Source organism: Peromyscus californicus, unplaced genomic scaffold, assembly GCF_007827085.1.
Source record: "Peromyscus californicus insignis strain IS unplaced genomic scaffold, ASM782708v3 Scaffold_22__1_contigs__length_63687245, whole genome shotgun sequence".
Lineage (NCBI taxonomy): Eukaryota > Metazoa > Chordata > Mammalia > Rodentia > Cricetidae > Peromyscus > Peromyscus californicus.
In genome coordinates this window covers 49,835,872-49,859,496 of record NW_026294525.1, presented here as the reverse complement: position 1 = coordinate 49,859,496, position 23,625 = coordinate 49,835,872, and the positions used below count along the sequence as shown (strand labels likewise).

Genomic DNA, 23,625 nt, shown 5'->3' with positions numbered 1-23,625 from the left:
TTAGTAGTTCTGATTGTTTTGTAAAGTTGTTAAGAGTGAATTTTATAATAAAAGGGGAGTGTATTTGTATGTGTGTGTGTGTGTATTAGGGTCCGAGGGAAGCCCCCAAGAAAGAACATCAGTCGTGTATGCAATTTAGCAAGAGCATTTATTTCCAACATAGTGAGGAAAGATTAGTCTGGGAGCTGATTCATTGGAGGCTGTAGTGGTTAGGGGCCCAGTGGTGATGGGGGCATCTAGTGTCTGGGGGCTTGTTGAAAAGAGGGTAAGGAAAGCTATCTTTAGCAGAAGGGGGGGGCATCTGCTGAACCAGCAGGAGGCTGGGGGGTGCACCTGTTGATTGGTTACCTCTAAGTTGTGGTTTTCCTGAGAATTGCTTGCTCAGCTCCAGCCCGTTCCAGTGAATGGAAACTAAGGTCTGGTTCATATCAGGGCTGCCAGGGGAGCCTGTTAAAGCCCTGGTTTGGCCACCCGATCCTCTCATTTGTATACACATATGTGTATTATGTGTGATTTCAGCCAAACTTTGCATTTCACATTTTCTAAATTCAGAGTATAAGGCTATTTTGGAATAGATGGATCATCTATCATGTTTAATATAAGGAAGTGTTTTTTCAGGTGATGTTACATTTTATCTGCCTATTTTACATATTTTAAATGTGTTATCTTTTTCATTGGTGTTGGCAACCTTTAGTATTGGGCCTTTGACCTATAAAATGGGAATGTTAATCGTGTTTGTTTTAATTTTTCATTACATTTTTTTATTTGCTATAAATTCGTGCTTTTAAAGTTCTGAAAAGATCATAAAGCTATTGTGACAGACAATTCTAGTAGACACATCTTGAAACTGACCACACTTTTTTCCTAGCTACTACAGCTTGGGTGACGTCAGCCAGGACTCCATGAACAAGTTCCTGTCACAGCTGATCGAGAAGTCTCTGGTTGAGTTGGAGCTTTCCCACTGCATTGAAGTTGGAGAGGTGGGACTTCCAGCCAGCTTTTGCCAGTGTGGGACCGGGGCTTGTGCTGTTGAAGTTTGCAACAAATCTGCTACAGTAGCAACCACAGTGAACTATTACTCTCTGAGGAATGAGGATCTCCCTGAACATTTCACTTACCTTGATTTTTCTTTATTTGAAATAGGATAACCGCAGCATAGAGCCACTAGCATGTGGCCGAATTGCCTCCTATTACTATTTGAAGCACAAAACAGTCAAAATGTTCAAGGACCGTTTGAAACCTGAGTGCAGCACTGAAGAATTGCTTTCAATTTTGAGTGTGAGTTTTACATTACTATGGTTTATATATTTCATACCTTCTCTTATAATTTGGAACTTACATTATTTCCAGGTCTGAAAATTTTACCTGAGAGTGTTCAGGGGGCAGTCATCCATCCTTCAAACAAGGTTTCTTTCAATTTTCATATTTAGGATAATCTTGCAACAAATGTAAAACCATCTGACTGGTCCAGAGCAGGGTCCTCCTGAGTAGGATAAGTGCTGTTGAGATGGGAGCCCAGATTAGTGGTCTACTGGGCACTCCGCAGAGCAGACCTGATGACTCAGTGGCCCCTCTAGCTGAGATGGAAAGCCTGCTCTTTGTTTACTTGGGTGGTTCCTGTTGAGTACTATGGTGTTACTACGGAGCCTTTTCTTAAGGATCCATATGATTAAATTCTACTTCAAATCAACACCAACTCCCATCTTCCCATCTATCACCTTCCCAAAAAAGGGAACAAGATGTGGTAAATCTAATATACTCTTCCTTCTTCCTAAGTTTAGTGTTGAAGTTTAAGGTGGACTCTGCACAAGGGATGAGGGTCTTACTCTGCCTGCACCTTCAGTAACTAAGCTGGCTGATCAGTGAGCTCCATGGATCTGCCTGTCTCTACCTCCAAGTGCTAGGGTTACAGGTTTGTGCCACCATGTCTGGCTCTTTACACGGATGGGAGGGATCCAAAGGAAGTTCTTGGTGCTTATATAGCAGGCACTTTACCTACTGATCCACATCCCTCACCCACTATAGTATTTTCTTAAGTTTAATTTTGTCAGTGAGACAAAAATTAATTTGGGGCTAGAGAGATGTCTCAGCAGTTAAGAGCACTTGCTGCCCTTTCAGAGGACCCAAGTTTGGTTCCTAGCATACACATCAAGCAGCTTATAACTTCATGTAACTCAGACTACAAGAGATCACACCCTCTTCTATCCTCCAAGGGCACTCACACCCAAGGCATACTCACATACACATACATGTGTGTGTACGTGTGTGTGTGTACATACACATAACTATACAGACTGAGCAGGTTATATTTATTTAGAAATATGTATATAAATACATATGTAATAGCAGTTAAAGAAATAGAGGCCATGAATTTGAGAGACAGCAAAGGAGGAGGTGCATGGGATTAGTTGGAGGTAGGAAAGGGAAGGGGAAAAACAATAGAAGTATTTTTTTAATTTAAAAACATGAAAAAAATTTGAGGGGGGGTTTGTTGTTGTTTTTTTCAAGACAGGATTTCTCTGTGTAGCTTTGCGCCTTTCCTGGGAAAAATTTTTAAGGATGTAGATTTTTTTTTAAAGTTAATCTTTTTTTATAAGAAAGAGAATTTCTCACTTCTTAAGCTTCACATATTTGTTCTTTGGCTTTTGTTTTGTGTTGATCATAATATAGAAATTAGGTTAATTGAAATTTCTTCTTTTCTCAGAAATGTCACAGTATGAACAGATATGTTAGAAGATGACCATAGAATGAAAAAAGAATATGAAAATATTGATTCACTAAAAGCTTTAAAAACATATGAGCCTGTCAGTTCCCTTCAGCTATTACCAAGGAAGTTTCTTAATTGCTTACACCTTTTCTACTGTGGGAGAATATAAATATATAGACTTTTACACTCAGCCATGTATTTGTTTTCCTAAAATAAACTGGAATTCATACCATCTATGTAGTCATTTACTATTACTTTCTACTTTTCTGAAGAAACAGGATTTCTTAGGAGTAGAAATGTAATGACTTTATTGCCTTTGTAGTATTTACCAGAAAAGAATTTTTTCTTTCAAAAGTAAAAGAAAGTATTTAATCAGATCACCTCATCATATCCTTTCTCTCAGTATTTCGGAACTGACCCTTTCACTTTTCAGTATTGCATAGTAGAAGAGTGTCATGACTGATTTAAAACAATTGATCTGTTAATCTCATTTATATCTTACCTTCTAAGTCCTACTCTGTCCTTTTCCTCTATGCTCAGGATGCTTGGGATGAGCTCAGTAGTTTTCAGAATGGTGATTCTGTTAACGCCTTTCACCAAAGTATAGAGGCAACAGGAAGTTTCAGAATTTGCAGGTGACACTAAATCTTGCACATAATAAAAATTAATAAGGAGCTTTGCAGAGAGATTGCATTAAAAAAATAGTCATATCAAAAATGGTTTATTCATTACATCAGTGGTTCTCAACCTATAAGTCATGATCCCTCTAGGTGGTCAAAAACCAGATATCCTTCATATCAGTTATTTACATTACAATTCATAACAGTATCAAAATTATGGTTATGAAGTACCAACAAAATAACTTTATGGTTGTGGGTCACCACAACAAAAGGAGCAGCTGTATTAACAAGTCAAAGCATTATGAAGGTTGAGAACCACTGCTCTAAATGTTATTCTTTGTTCTGCATGGTCACTCCAAGGTCTCCATGGTCCTTTTAACCGTATATTATATGTTGATTTTTCCTTTAATTGTGTATGTATAGAGTGTGAGGCACTTGAGACCATGATATGAAATCATTGGCAATACCATAAACTTCGTACTTCATAGATAAACTGTGATCTGTGGCAAAATGACACTTAGATATTGCTAAAACTGGTCAGAGCACTGCTTGTTATCAGAAAAAAAAATTTAAAGACAAAACAAAATGCATATTCTGTCTTCCATGTTAATCTACAGGGGATATTTGATGTAGATAGTTCTGTTGGCCTCACGTTAGAAGGACTTATAGAGTACACCAGATGGCCCAAACTGAGTGTCTAAAGCCTCCCAAAGTGGGCTTTGGATCACTGTGTGTGTTGTCTGAACAGAAATACTTTCACTCTTGTGACATGTTCATAATTGGGAAGTGATTCTTTTAGATCTTACATCTGTAAATTCAAATCATCACTTCTGTTGAGATATATTGTAGACCAAAGACATAAACTTCCAAAAGAGTCAGAATAAGTCCACTGCTAATGAACTAAAATAGAAGATAGAAGTATGTGTGTGAGACTAGGATTATTTCTCTGTAGATCAGGGAAGGCAGGGCTGAATCAAGATAGGTCCTACCTGATACATGCATGTCTATTCTGTCTGTTTGCCCTGTAGGTACCTGCTTTAGGGATATTTTTACCCTTCAGAATGTTCTAGAGGTTTTTCTTTTGAATGTTGCAGCCTGTTATATTTCTAATGATAATTTCTGCTAATTATTACACCAGTCTGTAAAAACTTTTATTCTAATACTGTAAAGAAAAAGACCCTTTTGAAGTTGACCAGTTGGCTTATACTTCCCTATATCATTGTCTTTAAATGATAATAAGAACCACATTTTAGATATAAGGCCAAATTTCTGTTGAGACTGTTCTCCTCACTAATCTTATTCCATAGTAGAAACACACAAAAAACTATTTTCAATTATCTGCTATATGCTTTGCACTTTATTTGTATTATTTAAAAGCCTCACCAACCTCTTCTGGTATAATCATATAAATAATGGAAATTAATTTTAGTAATAATAAGCTGCTTCCTAGGCCATAGTAAGTAGTTCCTTAGGTCTCCCAAATAGCTAATTTTCTCTCCTAGACACATTTTATCTTATCCTTTAGGTCAATTCTATCTACAAGAAAAATTAAATACTAAATTTTAACATCATATAATTTTAAAAATAAGAGTTTTAAGATTATGTGTGATCTTGTAACGTAGATTGTAGGTATTGAATACAAATGTAAATCACTGGCCAAAATAACCATTTCAGTATTCCTTGTTGGAAACATATATTTAAAGTTTTAAACCATCTGATGCTATTTTGAAAAGATTGGGTATTTTATAAGAACCCTTGCCAAGCTTTTTTCCACACCATGAATTAATAAGCTTCATAATTAAGGCAGCTGCTTCACACCTCTATTGTTAACCAGTGACATTACATCTGTCCTCCTCCATTGATGCCCTCCTCCTACTTATTGAAGCATTTAGCAGTTTTGGCAACAGGGATTACAAAGCTTGTAGTTAGTAGTCTAATTAGGTATAAGTGAAAATCCTGAGGGAAAAGTACATTTCAAAAGTAATTTGAAGAATCTCTTAATGATGCTGGCACAACTCCAGAGCAGAAAGTGTCCATCGTCATGGCACAGCAGGGTCAGGTTTAATGTGTTTCGTAGGTGTTTGGAAGGCAACTATTTTAAAACAGCAGTGGAAATGAAAGCTTTCAAAGCTGGGGTTTTATTTCAACATAGTTTTAACTGTGTGCTTCCTTAGGGTATTAATAGCTGAAAGAAAGCAAAAATATATTCCAAATGTACTTACACCTTTTGGATTTCCAAGGGCTTTTTTAATATAAGAATTATTTGTCTGTTGGTATTCCTGTAACTGCACAGAAACATAAAGTTATGCTTCTATATCAAAAACTTAGTGAAATTATCCTTGTTTATATCAAGCATAGGATTATATGCATATATGTCAGTTATTTTACAAATTGTGAATCTCTTACTTCCCCTGAAAGATTTGAATAAAAGAACAGATTTCATACATTAAAATACAGCAATTCCAATGTTTTTAAAGTTTCAGAGCAATATAACATACATATATATATATCAATAAATTTCCAGGTTTGGCAGTACTGCTTTCCTTAAAACCATGCTGACTTATTACAATGGTCATTGTATAACTCTTTCATCAATTGGACAGCCTAGTGCTTAGATCTTGTCATTTTTGTAGTACAACTACAAATCTTTTGGTATTGAATTACTAAAACATGTTTCTCCAACTTATAAGGTAGTTAGAAAAATAAGTGATAATTTTTAAAGAGCTAAACTTAAAATAAGTTCAAATAACAAGCCTATTGTAAATAATACTCTGGGGAGGGTCCTAGCTTGTAAAATGAAAGAGTTCGTTAAAGGAAAGAAATGAAAGGAAGGTTAACTAACAGTGGACACCACCAACCTCAGTGGCCTTCCATTTCCACCTAACCTCGTGGCAGTCACAAGGTCCCATCTGCTGCTCTTTGTCCCATGTGGGGAATCCTGATGTGATACATTCCAAGGTTTGTGAGAAGAGCGCCCCTACCCCTCAGCCTGGGGGCGCCTGGCATCTTTGGAAGAGGCACAGATGGCAAATGTCTTTTTTAAAAGTATCTTTTTATTCTCTTCATCCTTTACCCTTGAGACTGCCTTTATTCTCCATTATTTCTTAACTTCTTCCAGCATTCTAGATTTACAAGCTTTCTTCAACCAAGTGAAAAGAGTTGTTTTCCTGGTAAAAGATGTCAGTCTGAGATGAGTTTGTTACCATTTAGAAGACCAGAGTTCTTAACCTATTAGGTTCTGAGCATATGATCTATGTGATAATACCTGGAATTTGTCCTGGGTCAATTTTTGTTCATTTTTATTTTCTAATTACTTTTCGTTTCCTAAATGAGTGCACAGAAAAGAACTCTCAATTACCAGTATTCCAAAAGTGGATGGATTTTTTATTAAGGCACAATACTTTGTAATAAGGCACAACTAAGTTAAAATACTAAATTTTGAATAAACTTAATCTTTCTTCCATAAACATATTCAACTTTCTTATTTAAAAAAAAATTAAAGACCCATCCTTGTCTAATATGACACAGTATGGAAAAATCATAATAAAATCTAAGTTCTACCCAATCCCAAGAGTCAAAGCAATATTAGATTCAGGTCTCCCAGGCAACTTATGAAATGTACTGTCTGCTTTCTCTTTGATGTTTTGTTTTGTTTTTTTCTGTTTATGCATATTATTTATGATTTTATCTAAATTTGCAAAGCATGTAAAAATCATTTGCTCGTAACTTTCTTAGCCCAAACTGTCTATAGAAATACTATATTATTGCTTGTTCAGATTTCATAAGTGTTCTTGTCCAGTACTGACCCTAAATACAGCTGAGTAGTACCAAAGAAATAGAAGACACACACCTGTATTTTAAAGGAATTTGTGCTAGAACAAATGAACTTATGGCCATAAAGGTTTGTGTTTGTGTCTGGCATTGCTGCTCAATACTACTTTAACTGTGCGTGGTAAATGTTCAGTCCAGATCAAAACATTCAGAGCAAAGACTTGCTGACATTGTCCTCTCTGAAAATCAGAGTTCCCAGCCTGGCAGAATTGGGTCACATGCACATGGGGTTATCAGAGCACATTTGCCCTGGGTGCTTCTACGTAGATAGTACATGGGTTGTAAATGTCTTGAAAAGACTAGGAAACTCTGCAAACTTTCTTTCCAAAGGTACCCTATCATGAATTATTTGACAAAGTGTACTTTTAATAATTTTGGTTTTTAAAAAACAACTTTATGAGTTATAATCCACCTTATTGTGTCACTCACCCATTTGAAGTATATAGTCAGAACCATTCAGTCATCTCCACAGTTTTAGGACATTTTATTGCCCCAGAAAGAAACTGTATTGCAGTCATTCCCAATTTCTGCCCTTCCATTGTTTCCCTACAGCTTCACCTTAAGCAGTCTGCCTTCTGCCTTCTGCCTGTCTTTGTCTAATACGTACTTTTTCTCTTCTGATCTAGCTACAATTATATATCCTCTGACCACCTACATACATACCCCTAGTCACATATGCTTTGGCAACTACCACTCCATTCCTTTCTTTTTATGAGATCAGCTTTTATGGATTCCATATATGAATGAGATTCAGCAATGTTCATCTTTCTGTGCATGGCTTGTTTCACTTAAAATGATGTTCTCTAGATTTATCCATATTGTCACAATTGACAGAATTTATTTTCAAACCTGAATCACGTTAATATTTGTATGCTATATTTTCCTTATCAATTCATCATTTGATCAATAGGAGACCTAAGTTTATTATGTGTAACATGAATTGCTAAACAGTCTTATTAATTAAAAAAAAAAACAAAACAAAACCCAGAGCCAGACATTGGAGTGAAAGCTGAAAGATCAGAGAAGCAGATCAAGCCAGCCACAAGTCATTACCTCTACGAAATCCTCAGTCTCAGGAGAGAAGAGTTCCTGTTTCCTCACGCTTTATATACCATTCTGTGTCCTGCTTTATATACCATTCTGTGTATTACTTCCTGGGATTTAAAGGCGTGTGTGCTTCCCAGTACTGGGATTAAATATATGTGCCACCAACCACTGCCTGCCTCTGTTTCCAGTGTGGCCTTGAACTCACAGAGATCCAGATGGATCTTTGCATCCCAGGTGGATTAAGGGTGTGTGCCACCACTGTCTGGCCTCTATATCTAATCTAGTGGCAGGCTCTGTCCTTTCATCCTGAGATAAGTTTATTAGGGTACACAATATATCACCCCAATTATGGTGTGAATGAGCTTTGGTAAACATGGAAGAGCATATATCACTTTATACATTGATTTCATTTTTTCTGGTTATATACGTACAAGTGGGGTTGCTGGGTCATTTAGTAGTTCTGATTTTTGAGACGCTTCGGTACTATACTGCATAATAGTTGTGCTAGTTCACATTTCCACCCAGAGTGTATAAGATCTCTCATTTCTGCATACTGCCACCCAATTTTTCTTCTTTTTAACAATAGCCACTTTTATGTTATTGGGGGTGGGGGCTCATGGCTTTGATTTGCATACCCCTGATTTTTAATCATGCTGAATATTTTTGTATACTCATTGACCATCTATATGCCTTCTTCTGGGAATTATCTGTTCAGGGCTTTGCCTGTTTTTGTTTTGTTTCGTTTTTTAATTCCTTGAGAATTCCATGCACATAGATATTTTGATCATATCTTAACCTTCCATGACTTCCCTCCTAAACCTCCTCAATATTACTCATATCCCCCCCCCAACTTCATGTAATTAGTTATTTTTAATGAACCACCAAGTCCAAAGTTCGTGCTTTACAAATGCTCATGGGCATGTGTGAAACCATCTACTGGAGAGTAGTTCACCTATGGGGGCCACACCCTTCCCTATCCCCTCAGCTGGGGTGATGCCTTAAGAGCCCTCCCTTATCTATGCCAGGATTTTGACTTTATTCAGGTAACCACAGTCATTGTGAGTTCTTGAGTGTGACAGCCTTGTTACGTACTGAAGACACTGTTTCACAACAATCCTCCCCAAACCCTGGGTCTTAGCATCTTCATGCCCCCTCTTCCGTGATGTTCCCTGGTCCTTGAGGGTAGGAAGTATAACATAAATGCCTTGTTAGGGGCTGAGCACTTCATAGACATTTCTTTTCTGCATTTTGACAAGTTAAGAATCTATATTAAGACTTGACTGCTGAGTTTCTCTGAAGAAGACTGAGAATTAATAGTCTGTCTGCCATTGTGGAAATAAGTATTTAGAAGGCAGTTTGATACTGATTTGGCAAAATAATAATAGCACCTCCTCTATGGCCTCTGTGAGTTTCCCAAGCAACAGGTTCATGGTCAGATTTACAGTAGCAGGCATTTGTTTTCTCCGGTGGAGAGGGCCTTAAATCCAGTCAGAAATGGTCGCCATAACAATCATACCACTGTTGTACCCAGGACTTGTTTTTTCAGGCTGGTTATTATTCAGGATTTACAGTAAGACTGTTGGTGACTTTTCTTTTGCTGCCTGAATGACCCTTCCTGGTACTGTGAAAGCTACGCAGCAGGGAGTAAGGCAAAGAGCGTGGTGTCTTTAGCAACAGGGTCTTACTATCAGATTCTGGTAGGCAACAAGAATAGCATTTTTCTTCTTCTAGTGTAGTTTGCAAGTATTTTCTCTTATTCTGTCGGTTGTCTCTGTATTCTGTGTTTTATTGTGATTATTTTATTTTGACTTGGATTTTTTGGTTTTTTGTTTTGTTTTGTTTTTGTTTTTTCTTTGCATAAGCTTCTTAGTTTAATACAATCCTATTGTACATTCATTGCCTTTGCTTCCGAGGTCATATGAGAAAAATTGCCTCGGCCAGTGTCCTGGAGCTTTTTCTTTTTTTTTTTTTTTCTTTTCTTTTTTTTTCCCCACTAGTTTCATATTTTAAGGTTTTATGTTTAAGTCTGTAATCCATTTCAAGTTGATTTTTGTGCATGGTATGAGACAAGTGGACATATTTTTTTCCTCAACACCATTTATTAAGGAGACAGTGGCTTTTTTGTTTTGTTTTGTTTTTCATTGTTCTTGGTACGTTTTTTATTCTGTTGATTTTGAGCCTGTGGAGATGGCTCCAGGCTGTGTCTGTCTTTCCTACTTGTACTCTTGTGTTCTGCTTAGGTTCTATAGCTTTGTAGTGTGTGCTAGGTCATATAACATGATGCCTCTAGCCTTGTTCATTCTGCTCAAGCTTTGGCTATTCTGTTATTTTGATTCTTCCATACAGATTGTAGAATTTTTTTTTCCTGTGAAGAATATCATTACTATTTTGATAGAAATTGCATTGACTATGTTGAATGCTTTGGGTGATACAAATTTCCAATGCATAAACAGAGAATCTCTTTCCATTTTTTATTGCCCTCTTTACCTTCACTCATAAATGTTTTATAGTGACCATAAAGAGATCTTTTACCTCTGTAATTATCTTTCTTCCTAAGTATTTTAATTTTTGTAGCTATGAGATTATTTTCTTGATTTTTTTTGATAACTTGCTAACATGGCATAGAGGTGATTTTTGTATAATTATTTTTTTAACCATGCCCCTTTTTGTTTTGTCTTTTATTGAAAAATACATTTTTTCTCAAATAATATATACTGATTTATGGTTTCCTCATCCCTCTAGTTCTCCCATTTCCTCCCTACTTCCCCTCCCATCTGATCCACTCCTTTTCAGTCTCTCATTGGAAAAGAAACAGACTTCTAAGGAATAGTAATAACATTAAACATAATATAATAAAATAAGATAAAACAAAAAACAACTCATTGTCATTGAATACAACAAACAAACAGAATGAAAGAAGCCCAAGAGAAGGCACAAGAAACAGAGACCCACTCATGTACATACTCGGAAATCCTATAAAAACACTATAAACTAGAAGCCATAATAATGTACTCAGATCTGGTACAGAACTGTGCTGCCTCTGTCTCTGTGAGTTCATATGAGCTTTGCTTGTGTTGATTTAGAGGGCCTTTTTTCCCTTGGTATCCTCTATCCCCTCTGGTTCTTACACTCTTTCTACCTCCTTTTCAGCAAGGTTCACTGAGTTCTGAATGGAGAGATTTGGTGGAGACATCCCATTTAGGGATGAGTATTTCAAAGTCTCTCACTCTTTGTAATATATGGCCATTGGTCTCAGTATTCGTTTGAGTTTGCTTTAGGAGAGAGGTTCCCTGATAATTGCAGAACAAGATCTTGACCTGTGAGTATAGCAGAATGGTATTAGTCATTAGAAGTATTATTACTACAGTTTTATTTTTTAGAATAATAGTATTTGCTTTTACTCTCGGTCCTTGAGCTGTCTAACCTTGGGTTCTTAGTTACTGGGTATGGGTTCTACTCAGGAAGTGGGCCTTAAGTCAAATTAGATAATTGATTGGTTATTCCCACAAGCTTTGTGCCACCATCGCAGGCAGGACACCATTGTAGATCAGAGTGTTTTTTGTGGATGGGTTGATCTTTATATTTTTCTTTTGATAGTGTGCAGAGTATCTTCCTGTACCAGAGAAACTAGAACATAAGGGTGAAGGTTCTTTGTAGGCGTTGATACCAGTTTGACTTCTCCATGTTCATTAAATTGTCTTTGGCAATTGGGCCTTGCCTTCAGTTTGTGGAAAACAAGCTGTGGTCTTGTCAACAACCTGGCTGTTATGAATAGAGGAGCAATGAACATGGTTGAGCAAGTGTCCCTGTGGTAGGATAAATCGACCTATGGGTATATGCCCAAGAGTGGTATGTATGGATCTTGAGTTAGATCTAGTCACATCTTCCTACGGAACTCCCATACTTGATTTCTGTAGTAGTTCTCCTATCAAGTTCAGTGTATCTGTTTTATGTTAAGGTTCCATTTGGAGTTGATTTTGTGCAGAATTATTAATTATGGATCTGTTTATATTGCTCTACATGCAGCCATCCAGTTTGACCAACAGCATTTGTTGAAGAGGCTGTCTTCTGGGCTCTCTTTCTAAAACTCGGTGTTCAAGGGTGTGTAGATTTGTGTCTGGTTCTTCCGTTCAAATTCTCTTTATCAACGCGTCTCTTTTCATGCCAGTGCCATGTTGTTTTTATTACTATACCTCTGTATTACAGCTTGAAATTCGGTATAGTGATACCTTGTAGCACAAATTGTTAGAAGAATTGTTAATAAAAACAAACCTGGAGCTGGGTATTGGGGTGAATGCTGGGAGATCAGAGAAGCAGAACAAGCCACAGCCACCTTACCTTGCCAATTCTCAGCTGATCCTGTTTCCTCAGGTTGGAAGCTTCTGAGTCCTTATCCAGAATGAATCTCAGCTGAACTGTGCTGCTCAAAGCCTAAAAGCTTAACCAGGCTCTAGCTCCTCGTCCTCGCACCTTAAATACCTTTCAGCTTCCTGCCATCACTTCCTGGGATTAAAGGCTCACTTCCTGGGATTAAAGGCGTGAGTGACCATGTCTGGCTGTTTCCAGTGTGGCTTTAAATTCACAGAGATCTGGATGGATCTCTGCCTCCCAAGTGATAGGATTAAAGGCGTGTGTGCCACCATTTTCTGGCCTCTATATCTAGTGGCTGTTCTGTTCTCTGACCCCAGATAAATTTATTAGGGTGCACAATATTTTGGGGAACACAATATCACCACAGTACCTCCTACAATTCTTTTGTTATTCAGGATCTATCCTGGGTTTTTTGTCCTTTTGATATCTGTGAAGAGTTGTGTTAGAATTTTGATGGGAATTGCATTGAATCTGTACATTGTTTTTGATAGGATGGCCATTTTTACTATATTCATTCTACCATTCCATGAGAATAGGAGATCTTACCATCTTCTGATATATTCTTCAATTTCTTTCTTCAAAGACTTGAGGTTTTTATCATACAAGTCTTTCAGTTCCTTGTTTAGTTACCCAAGATAGTTTGTATTTTATTGAGACTATTATGAAAGGTGTTCTTTTTCTGATTTCTTTCTCAATCTGTTTGTCATTTGTATATAGGAAGGCTATTGACTTTTGCTAATTTTGTATCTTGCTACTTTGCTGAAAGTGTTTTATCAGCTATGGGAGTTTCCTGGTGAAAATTTTAAGGTCACATATCATCTACAAATAAAGATACTTTGACTTCTTCATTTCCAGTTTGTATCCCTTTAATCTCCTTCAGTTGTCTTATTGCTCTAGTTAAGACATCCAATACTATATTGGATAGATATGGAGAGAGTGGACAACTTTGTCTTGTCTTGATTTTAGTGGAATTGCTTTGAGTTTCTCTCTATTTAAAGTTATTATTGACTATAGGCTTACTGTAAATTGCTGTTATTATTTTTACATATGTCCCTTTTATCCCTAATCCCTTCAGGACTTTTATCATGAAGGGGTGTTGGATTTTGTTAAAGGTCTTTCCTGCATCTAATGAGATGATTGTGTTGTTTTTTCTTTCATTTTGTTTATTTGGTAGATTACATTCATTGATTTACATACATTGAACCATCCCTGCATCTCTGAGATCTGTGTGATCATGGTAGATGAACTTTTTTGATGTATTCTTGGAGTCGGTTTACAAGTATTTTATTGTATGTTTTTGCATTTATGTTCATAAGGAAAACTAGCCTATAATTCTCTTTCTTGGTTGAATCTTAATAAGGTTTGGATATCAGGGTAACTGTGGCCTTGCAAAACAAATTAGGCAATGTTCCTTCTGTTTCTGTTTTGTGGAACGATTTAAGGACTATTGGCATTAAGTCTTCTTTGACTGTCTGGTAGAATTCTGAGCTAAAACCATCTAGCCCTGGACTTTTTTTGGTTGGGAAACTTTAATGACTCCTTCTGTTTCACTGGGGATTATATATCTATTTAATTTGCTTATCTTATCTTGATTTAACTTTGGTAAGTGGTACCTATTGGTTGAAATATTAAGGTGCCCTGCCTGCAGGGATACAACGGGTTCTCGACCACCCTAAGGACAGAATGATAGGGACAGGAGATACAAAGGAAATACACCAAGTCTAGATTCTGATCAAGGTGCAACTTTATTTTTCTCCAGGAGGTTTATATAGTTCCTGCAGGGTGAGGAGAACAAGAAGCTGTCATCTGCATAAGGTGGGGCAAGCTAACAGGATGTTTGTATAGGATGTTTACAGGGTGAAAGGGTCAAGGGCTCTGACTCAATGTCCTGTTGCTAGGCAACCTGACTGTAAGACAATCTAGTTCCCTGTCTTATCAGAGGTCTGTATTTTTCCACTAACTAGAGATTCTGTCTTTGTCCCTGACATTAAGGCAACTCCACATAGTTAAAAGGGAGGTTTATTTTGTGGGGTAACTTATAAGATAGGTTACAGGGTCTGGGAAAGGTGAAGCGCAGTCCAGCGGTGTTCTGGAGAACTCTGCTCAGTCTATCTCCATCGTCCAGGATCCAGGAACCAAGAGAGCCGGCACATACAGATCTCGGGTCTTCAGGGCTCCTCTCTCGGCTCCACCTTCTAGGCATGACAGTTGCCAAAGCCTCAGTGGGGGTAGTACTTCTGGGTCAAAGCTGGAACAGCTACCCACTACATCTCTCCCTTTTGTCTAAATAAGAAGTTTCTAACCTAATACAAGACTATATACAATAGGAATGATTATCCAATATTGTCCAGGAGTAATAAGGGATAATAACCTAGATAAGATGGAACTACAGCCAACACGAACAATATCAAACGAGAGGCATACTAAAATCCAGAGAAGTCTGGAGCATAGGTAAATGGCACATTACAAAGATCATTACAAAAGGTGTCCTATCCTAAAGAACCTAAATCTAATACTTAATATGTTCTATCTAAGATATCATATATATACTAAGTTGTAACTATAACTGCTAATCTTCAATCCCATCAAAGACCTGAGAAGGAATATAATGATACCTGAGAAATGGAAGATGGATGCAAGCAACTTTCAGGAGTCTTGCAAGAGTAGACAGAGACAGCTGGCAGCCTGGACAGTCACCTAATGTTTCTCAGAATTGTTGGTGCATTCAAATTGGCTATAGGCCTAGAGTATCTGACAGACCATTTTCAGAAACAGGAATTCTGAAAGACCATCTTACCCTGTCTTAGCAGAGTTCAATAGTTACTTTTCCTTTTGTCCCACTTGTCCAGAAAGGACAGCATTCGTACTGTCAGCAGTCAAGGCAAGGGCAGTTCTTTGCTCAGTAGGCCATTTTGTGCCAAGAAGACAAACTTCCAAATGGAAATGTCTTAGAAGCCCAACATTCTCTCGGGATCAGATTGGTGCTGCCAGGAGCAATTGTGTCTCACGTCAACAGAATTCTAAGTTATTTAAATGCCATATTTTCTAGATCCGTGAAGTGTTTGAAGATTACCTGTCCATCCGACCTATGTATCTGTAATTCTGGATAACCTAACTAATATAACTATAGAGATATGGCAAGCATAGGTGACTATAAATCTATAAGTCTTATCTACCTAAATAACCTAAGGACTAAGGCTTCGTGTAAACAGGTAAATAGTCTGTAAGCAAATGTATGGTGAAAGGGCAATGACTTCAAAATTGTGACAATACACAAAATATCTTTAACAGAGCTAGGAATGTATAATGCAATATGCAATATGACAATAATCCTAAATATGTATCAATATACAAAATATCCTAAACAGAGGTAGAATATACATACAGTATGACGGATATAAATTTACATTTTATCAATATACAAATATTTCAAATAAGAGTAGAAATATATGTACATTATAACAAATATACTTCTGTATTTGTGTCTATACAATTTATCTTAAACGGGAATATAAAAATAGTTTACATTCGTATCAATATATAAGAATCCATAACAGTGCAATTATCTAAGGTTGCTATTTTACTAAATTTGTTTACTAGTATATACATAATCTACCATAATGTTTTATACCTATCCATTCTACTTTTTTGGTTTGTTTATTTGGGTTTTTTGTTGTTGTTGTTTGTTTTGTTTTGTTTTTTGAGATACTTTTTTTTTTAAGGAGAATACTGAATCTAATATTTTTTTCCACCCCCAACCCTATAACCATTATCCATAACCCTGAGAAACATGAAACCTTTGAGAGAAAGGGCATCGTTTTCTTAGAATTGCTTCCTGCTGTTTAGGGGGTGATGGTATCTCTGTTGGGTTTTGTAAGAAAGCTCAGGTAATTAAGTCTCAGTTAGACTAACTGTAGATTCTGCAGCAAGTCTCAGGGTGATGGGTATGATTGTCTGAAATTTTGGCTAGAAGTGTAGTATGATAGTGCCATGACATCATTCTGGACTGGGTAGAGTTGTTGTCTCCTTATGGAAAAACTTACTTTTACCGTGAAAAACTTGAACATTATTAATATATCAAAATGGAAAGTTTGGATTTAAAGATGATATGACATGTAAGAAAGGATTTTTGAGAAATCAAGAGTAAGCATGGAGAGAATTAGAATCTTAAGACAATGGTCCCTTTTTATTGGTTTATTGTCCATTTCTTTTAGATTTTCCAATTTGGTGGAATACATGTTTTTAAAGGCTGTCCTTATGATTCTCTGGATTTCCTTGGTGTCAGTTGTTATGTCCCCTTTTCATTTCTAATTTTGTTAATTTATCTTCTTTCTCCTTTTAATTTGTTCGAATAGGGATTAGTCAGTCTTACAATTTTTCTCAAAGAACCAACTCTTTGTTTCATTGATTCTTTGTTTTATTGCTATTTTATTGATTCAGCCCTGAGGTTTTGTTTTGTTTTGTTTTTTACCATCTACTCCTTTTGGGTGTGATTTCTTCTTTTTGTTCCAGAGCTTTCAGGTTTTCTGTTAAGTTGCTAGTATGAGATCTCTAGTTTTTTTATTTTTATTTTTTTTTAATATTAGTGCTATGAACTTGCCTCTTAAATCACCTTCAATGTTTGGGTATGTTGTGTATTCATTTTCATTCAGTTCTAGAAAGTCTTTTATAGCATTTTAATATCTTTCTTGACCCATTTTTTCATTCAATGTACAGTTTTTCAGCATGCATGAGTTTGGAAGCTTTCTGTTATTTCTGTTGTTGCTGATATCCAGGTTTAATCCCTTTAATGCATGGTGATCAGATAGGCTGAAGGTTGTTATTCAATTTTCTAATATCTGTTGAGATTTGCTTTATGTCTCAGTATGTGGTCAATTTTAGAGAGAGTTCCATGAAGTGCTGAGAAGAATGTATACCTTTTTGTGTTTGGGTGGAATGTTCTGTAGATGTCAGTATAAGTCAGTTTGATTTCTAATATTATTTAACTCCAGCATTTCTCTGTTCAGTTTTTGTCTGGATGATCTGTCTACTGGCAAGAGTGGAATATTGAAGTCTCCCACTATCAGTATGTGAGGGTCATTTTGTGATTTAAGTTATAGAAGTGCTTTGGTTTTTTTCTGTTTTGTTTCATTTCATTTTGTTTTTTACAAAAGTGGGTGCCCTTGTGTTTGGAGTGTAGATGTTAAGAATTACAAGTTTTCTTTGTGGATTTTTTTTCCTTTAATAAATATGTAATATTCTTCCCCTATCTCTTCTGATAGGGAAGTTTTGGCTTGAAGGCTATTTTGTCAGATACTAAAATGGCTGTACCAGGTTGTTTTTTAGGTCCATTTGCTGGAATATCTTTACCAACCTTTTACCTTGAGGTGATATCTATCTTTGATGTCGAGATATGTTTCTTGGACACAATAGAAAGATGGATCCTGTTTTCATATCATTCTGTTAGTCAGTGTCTTTTTATTGGGGAATTGAGTCCATTGATATTGAGAGATACCAATGACTAAAGGTTGTTGATTCCTGTGGTTTTGTTATTGTTGATTCCTGTGATTTTTGTTGTTGGTGTGTGTGTGTGTGTGTGTGTGTGTTTCCTTTCTTTTGACTTTGCTGATCTGAGATTATTTATTCTCTGTGTTTTCTTGGATTTAGTTAACTGTTTTAGTTTGGAGTTAACCTTCTAACACCCTCTGTAGGACTGAATTTGTAGATAGATATTGCTTGAAATTGATTTTATTATGGAATATCTTATTTTCACCACCTATGATGTTTGAAAATTTTGCTGGGTATAAGAATCCAGGCTGGCATTTGTGGTCTCTTAGTGTCTGCAGCACATCTGTCCAGGCACTGCTGGCTTTTAGGGTCTCCATTGAATCTTCAAGTGTGATTCTAATAGTTCTGCCCTTATATGTTTCTTGGTCTTTTTCTCTTGTAGCTTTTAATATGCTTTCTTTTTCTGCATGTTTAGTGTTTTGATAATTGTGTGGAGGGGATTTTCTTTTCTGGTCCAATCTCTTTGGTGTTGTGTATAGGCATCTCCTGCTTCAGAGAAATTTTCTTCCATAATTTTATTGAAAATATTTTTTCTGTGCCTTGGACTTTCGTTTCTTCTACTTTTTAATTCCTATTATTTCACAGTGTCACAGATTTCCTGGATGTTTTGTGCCAGGGAATTTTTAGATTTCACATTTTCTTTGACCTATGTACCTGTTTCTGCTATCATATCTTTAATGCCTGATATTCTTTCTTCCATCTCTTGTAGTATATTGAAGCTTGTTTTTTTAGGTCCATTTGCTGGAATGTCTTTTTCCAACATTTTACCCTGAGGTGATGTCTATCTTTGATGTCCTACATCTTGACTTGCAGGCAACAGAAAATGGTCTGTCTCACTGGGTGTGGCTTGAGCATATATAGACCTCAAAGCCCGCCTCCGCAGTGACATACTTCCTCCAACAAGGCCATACCTACTCCAACAAAGCTACACCTAATAGTGCCATTGCCTTTGGGAGCCATTTTCTTTCAAACCACCCTGGGAGGTGACATTTGAACATAAAATGTAATTCTGTGAATGGACAATTTGTGAGAGAGCCTTCGGACAAGAATTCCAGTGAGGAAAGTAAACATAAAAGAAGCAAAAGCCCTTGGCTGATTCAAAGAATATCAAGCAACCCCCAGTATGTGTGGAGTAGTGAGCACTAGAAACCCCAGGCTTCCTCATCTATGTCATGATAATGTCAAGTATTCATAGGAACTTCGGAAAGATTTGGGTCTCATGAATGATGGATGTAATGTTTTTTATACTGACAAAACCCACTAAGTATTGTTAATCTTACATAGAACTATGCAGGGAGAATAAAAATAAAAAATGAAAACTGTGTAAGTCCAAGTACAATGGAAACCATGTGTCAACTATATGGAGAAATAATCAAAATCTCTTCTGTTCATCCTAATTTTTTAATAAGCTTCAAAACTAGGTCATCAGCTGTAACTAGTAAGGAAAAGAAACACCACAAGTTTAAGAAAAGATAGTGACTCAGTCAAGCTCTCCACAGTGTGATGGAGCTCAATGTGTCACTCAAAATTCACAAACAGCTTATCTCAGCATGGCCATTTCATTTCTTCATGTAATTGGCAATTCATTTAATTTCTCTAAGCCCATTTCCAAAGTTATTAAAAAAGCACGAAAGCCATCTCTTCTCTGGTTTTCTTCAGAGTTAGTGTCAGGTACTAATGGGATAATTAAATAACTCATCTGTTCCTGCTTATACAAATTGAATGAATACTGTTAGAACATACCTGACCTTGATATAGGGAAAGTTTTTGTTGAGCAGTGGTTTGGGGTTTTGAGTTTGGGTATTCTACATATGTTTTGCTCTTGTTTTATACTCAAAGCTTCCTTGCTTTGGACACCTTTATAGTATTTTTAGGGATTGAGGGCATTTAGTCTTGAGGGCATCTTTTTGAACCTATTAAGAAACTTTTTCATTTCTTTATGGGTGGCTTAATAAAGAAGACTATGTGGTTTTGTGTCCCTTATGATTCCAAGTAATATATAATATTTCCTTAGCATGGATCCTTTCTGTACTTGACATAGTTGTGTGATCACATAGTTCCACATGAGTAACCTTTGTATCTTTGCCTGAAGTGGTGTTTTTAAGATACATTTTAATATATAAAGGTGGCATAATGCATGATATATGAAGTATATATCATATACTGTGTATAAATACAGTGTATTTATGCACACACACATATACATACACATAATTGTGAACGAAATGATCACACCCATCATCTCATGATTCTTCTGCATATTTTCTGAACCTCTCTTAGATTCCTGTGCCTCAACTTCCTCTCCCCTTCTTGATCTATACCCAAGTTAATATGTAGCTAAAGGTCATGGATCTTGGTTATAGATTTCTACTTAGGAATGAGAAAGTCTACAAAAGAATGGTTTCCCAATGTTATACTGTCCTCTCTTCAAATAGAAAAGGACTAATAATCTTGTATCAAGTGTTACTCTGATGTACCAACCAATGTCTATGCCTGTAAGACTGTTCCTCTATTTATATTTGTCTGAAACCACTGGATGTTATAAGTCAGAGTGATTATGACTAGTCACACACTCTGACTTGGAAGTACTTCTTCACTGAGATGCTTTGAAAATGGATTAGCACATCCTTGAATACTGAACTTAGTTTTGAAAGATATGGGGAAGCTTTTAGTCGTTTTTGTTTGTTTTATTTTGGTATTCTTTGGATTTTAAATAGGAATGTACAAAACAGGTAGAAAGCTATTGGGGACCTAACTAGAGGGAAAAACTCAAGAAAATGAATAGATCATTTTATGAGTCATATAATCTAGAAATTTTCCCTTGAGTGAGTTTATAGTTAACAATCTGGCCAGCTTCATCTATTGCTTGTATTACTAGCTCAAAATTTGACTGAAATATACAAAAAAAAATGTTATACAATACAAGCTTTTTATTGTATGCCATATGAAGGTCTACATTTTCCAGTTCAAAGACAGAATCAGTGAGTAAGTTAAGAAAACAAGTTAATGTGAGGGGATAGAAAACTATCCCATGCAAATGGAAAACACAGTGCAAGAGGAGCTGTATTAATGTTATACAAAATATATTATAAGGCAAAATTAGTAAAGAAGGAGAAGGTAGGTTATCATATAATGGTAAAAGGATCTTACAAGAAGAATTAATAACTAATTTCATATGCACCCAGTGTAGGAGTCCCTAAATATATTAAGCAAGTGTTAATAGTCCTAAAGGGAAAGATAGGCTGTAATAAAATAATTGTTTCAGACTTTGGCATCCCACTTTTAGCAATGGACAGATCATCTGACAAAAAAAAGAAAAAGAAAAAGAAAAAGAAAAAAATCCACAAAGAAATACCATAGTTAAATTACATCCCAAGCAAAATGGATCTAGACATAAATTTGTAGAACATTCCATCCTGCACCTGGAGGACATATGTTTATCGTCAGGACATGTAACATTCTCCACATTAGATTATACAGTAGTTCACAAATCAAGTTTCAATATAATAAGCCTAGAAATAAATAATAATAAAAGCTTTCTAAACTATACAAATAGAAGTAAGTAAAACAGATAACATCTGAACAACTAGTGGATCCATAAAGAAATCAACAAGGGAATTTAAAACAGTCTTAAATCAGTTGAAAATGGAGATACAACATAGCAAAGCATATGAAATAAAGGAAACACTAAGGGACATTTACAGTAGTCAATTCCAGTGGCAAGAGAGGAAGAGATCATAATCCTCAGCTTAAGGAACTAGAAAAAGAAGAAAATAAACCAAAAATTATTAAAATAAAAAGGCATTTATGCATTAAAGAAGACATAAATGACAAAGACAATAAAATATATAAAACATCAATGAAACAAAGAACTTGTTCTTTAAAATAAAACTCAAAAGACTAGGAGTGTAGCTTATAGAGTGTGTGTCAAAAGGTGAGATGTTGTTCCCTGAGGAAGACTCAGCATTCCTTAGTTGCCTGTAGTTCTTTGTCTAAGACTGAGACCCCATGAGTTTTCATCCTCATGTGTCATCCTTGTTCAGGTCTAGTAAGCCCTGAAGTCATACACATACAAATAACATTATACAGAGTGAGCAGGTTGTATCTATGTGTTTAGGGATATATATGTATGTATATGTGATATATATATATATATATATATATATATATATATATATATATAAACAATTAAAGAAATAGAGACCTTGATTTTGAGAGACAGCAAGGGGGAAAGACTTGTAGGGAAGAAAGGGGAAAGGAGAAGAGATGTAACTATTATAATTTCAAAAAATGAAAAGGTTTAAAAAAAAAAGTGAGATGTTAACTCAGGTTTCTTCTTTTGTAAACTCAACACTGCCATCATTGTGTTCCCACTGTGAGACTCTCATCTGATCCTAATTACCTCCCAAGTATCTTGCCTTCAAGTATCATTAGCATGCATATGATTAAGTTTCTAACACATGAACTTTAGGGAGATACATGGAAACTGCAATCTTCCTTCTACAAGAATGATGACAGTGAAGATTTTTGTTGAATGCATATGATAATGACCTAGAGGATAATTACTGATGTATTATAGGATGAGTGTCCTGACTTCTAACCCAAAGACATGATTATGCCCTATTCTCATATGTAACTAAATAAAGGACATAGTTATGGTCTTTACTACAAAACTATTCACACCATCAGTGAGCTTATTTTAACATTATATTCTCTAGGAAAATTTTCCATAATTTTTGTAAACAATATTTTCCACCTGACAACCCATGCAATGTAGACACATCACAGAAATCAAAGTGCCTCAGGACATTAAAACTCACTTTGCCATGCTAAAGAGGTGGTTCATAGGTGAAAAGGACTTGCTGCTCTTTCAGGGAGGACCCAAGTTTGGGAGAAAACTTAACAAGCGTCCAGATGTCTCTGGCCTCCACAAGCACCCACCTCATATGGACATAACCGCATACAAACACACACACCTATACATAATTAAAAAACTCACTTTGCTTACAAAAAGTGAGATGGGATCTCAAAGTTCAAGGCCAGCCTGGTCTACAAAGTGAGTTCCAGTACAGCAAGAACTAAACAGAGAAATCCTGTCTCAAAAAAAAAAAAAAAAAAAAAAAAACTCGAAAAGAAAAAAAGGAAGAGTGAGCTCTAAATGCCATTCTCCTTGGATTCATAGTTTATACTTTCTTATTCTCTATTATTTTATGTATGGCAAAGAAACACAGTTTAATAGAAGCACTGTGTGCTTCTGTTTGAAGGAATGTCCTGTGGTATTAGACTGCATTTCTTCTCCTTTTTCTTTTTTTTTGTCTTTCTGGCAGCACTAAAGATTGAAACCACTCACAGGCTTCAACAGTTCCCTACCACTGAGTTGTAATTCCAATCCTTTTTGGTTGGGGGGTTTTATTTTTGTTTGTTTGTGACAGTCTTTCACTAAGTTATTCAGGGTGCACTTGAATTTGCATTGTCCGGTCTCAACCTTCCAAGTAGCTGAGA

The 23,625-nt window shown here is 36.1% G+C and overlaps 1 protein-coding gene across 5 annotated transcripts in view; it reads left to right on the top strand.

The window, feature by feature from the left end:
• Window positions 1-23,625, top strand: part of Ascc3 (activating signal cointegrator 1 complex subunit 3) — a 337,712-nt gene that overhangs the window by 242,050 nt on the left and 72,037 nt on the right. For all 5 annotated transcript variants that reach the window (XM_052751374.1, XM_052751375.1, XM_052751376.1 and 2 more), the window contains 2 exons: window positions 869-980; window positions 1,144-1,278. In XM_052751374.1, the coding sequence (XP_052607334.1) occupies window positions 869-980; window positions 1,144-1,278 (247 nt within the window). The remainder of the gene's footprint in view (window positions 1-868; window positions 981-1,143; window positions 1,279-23,625) is intronic.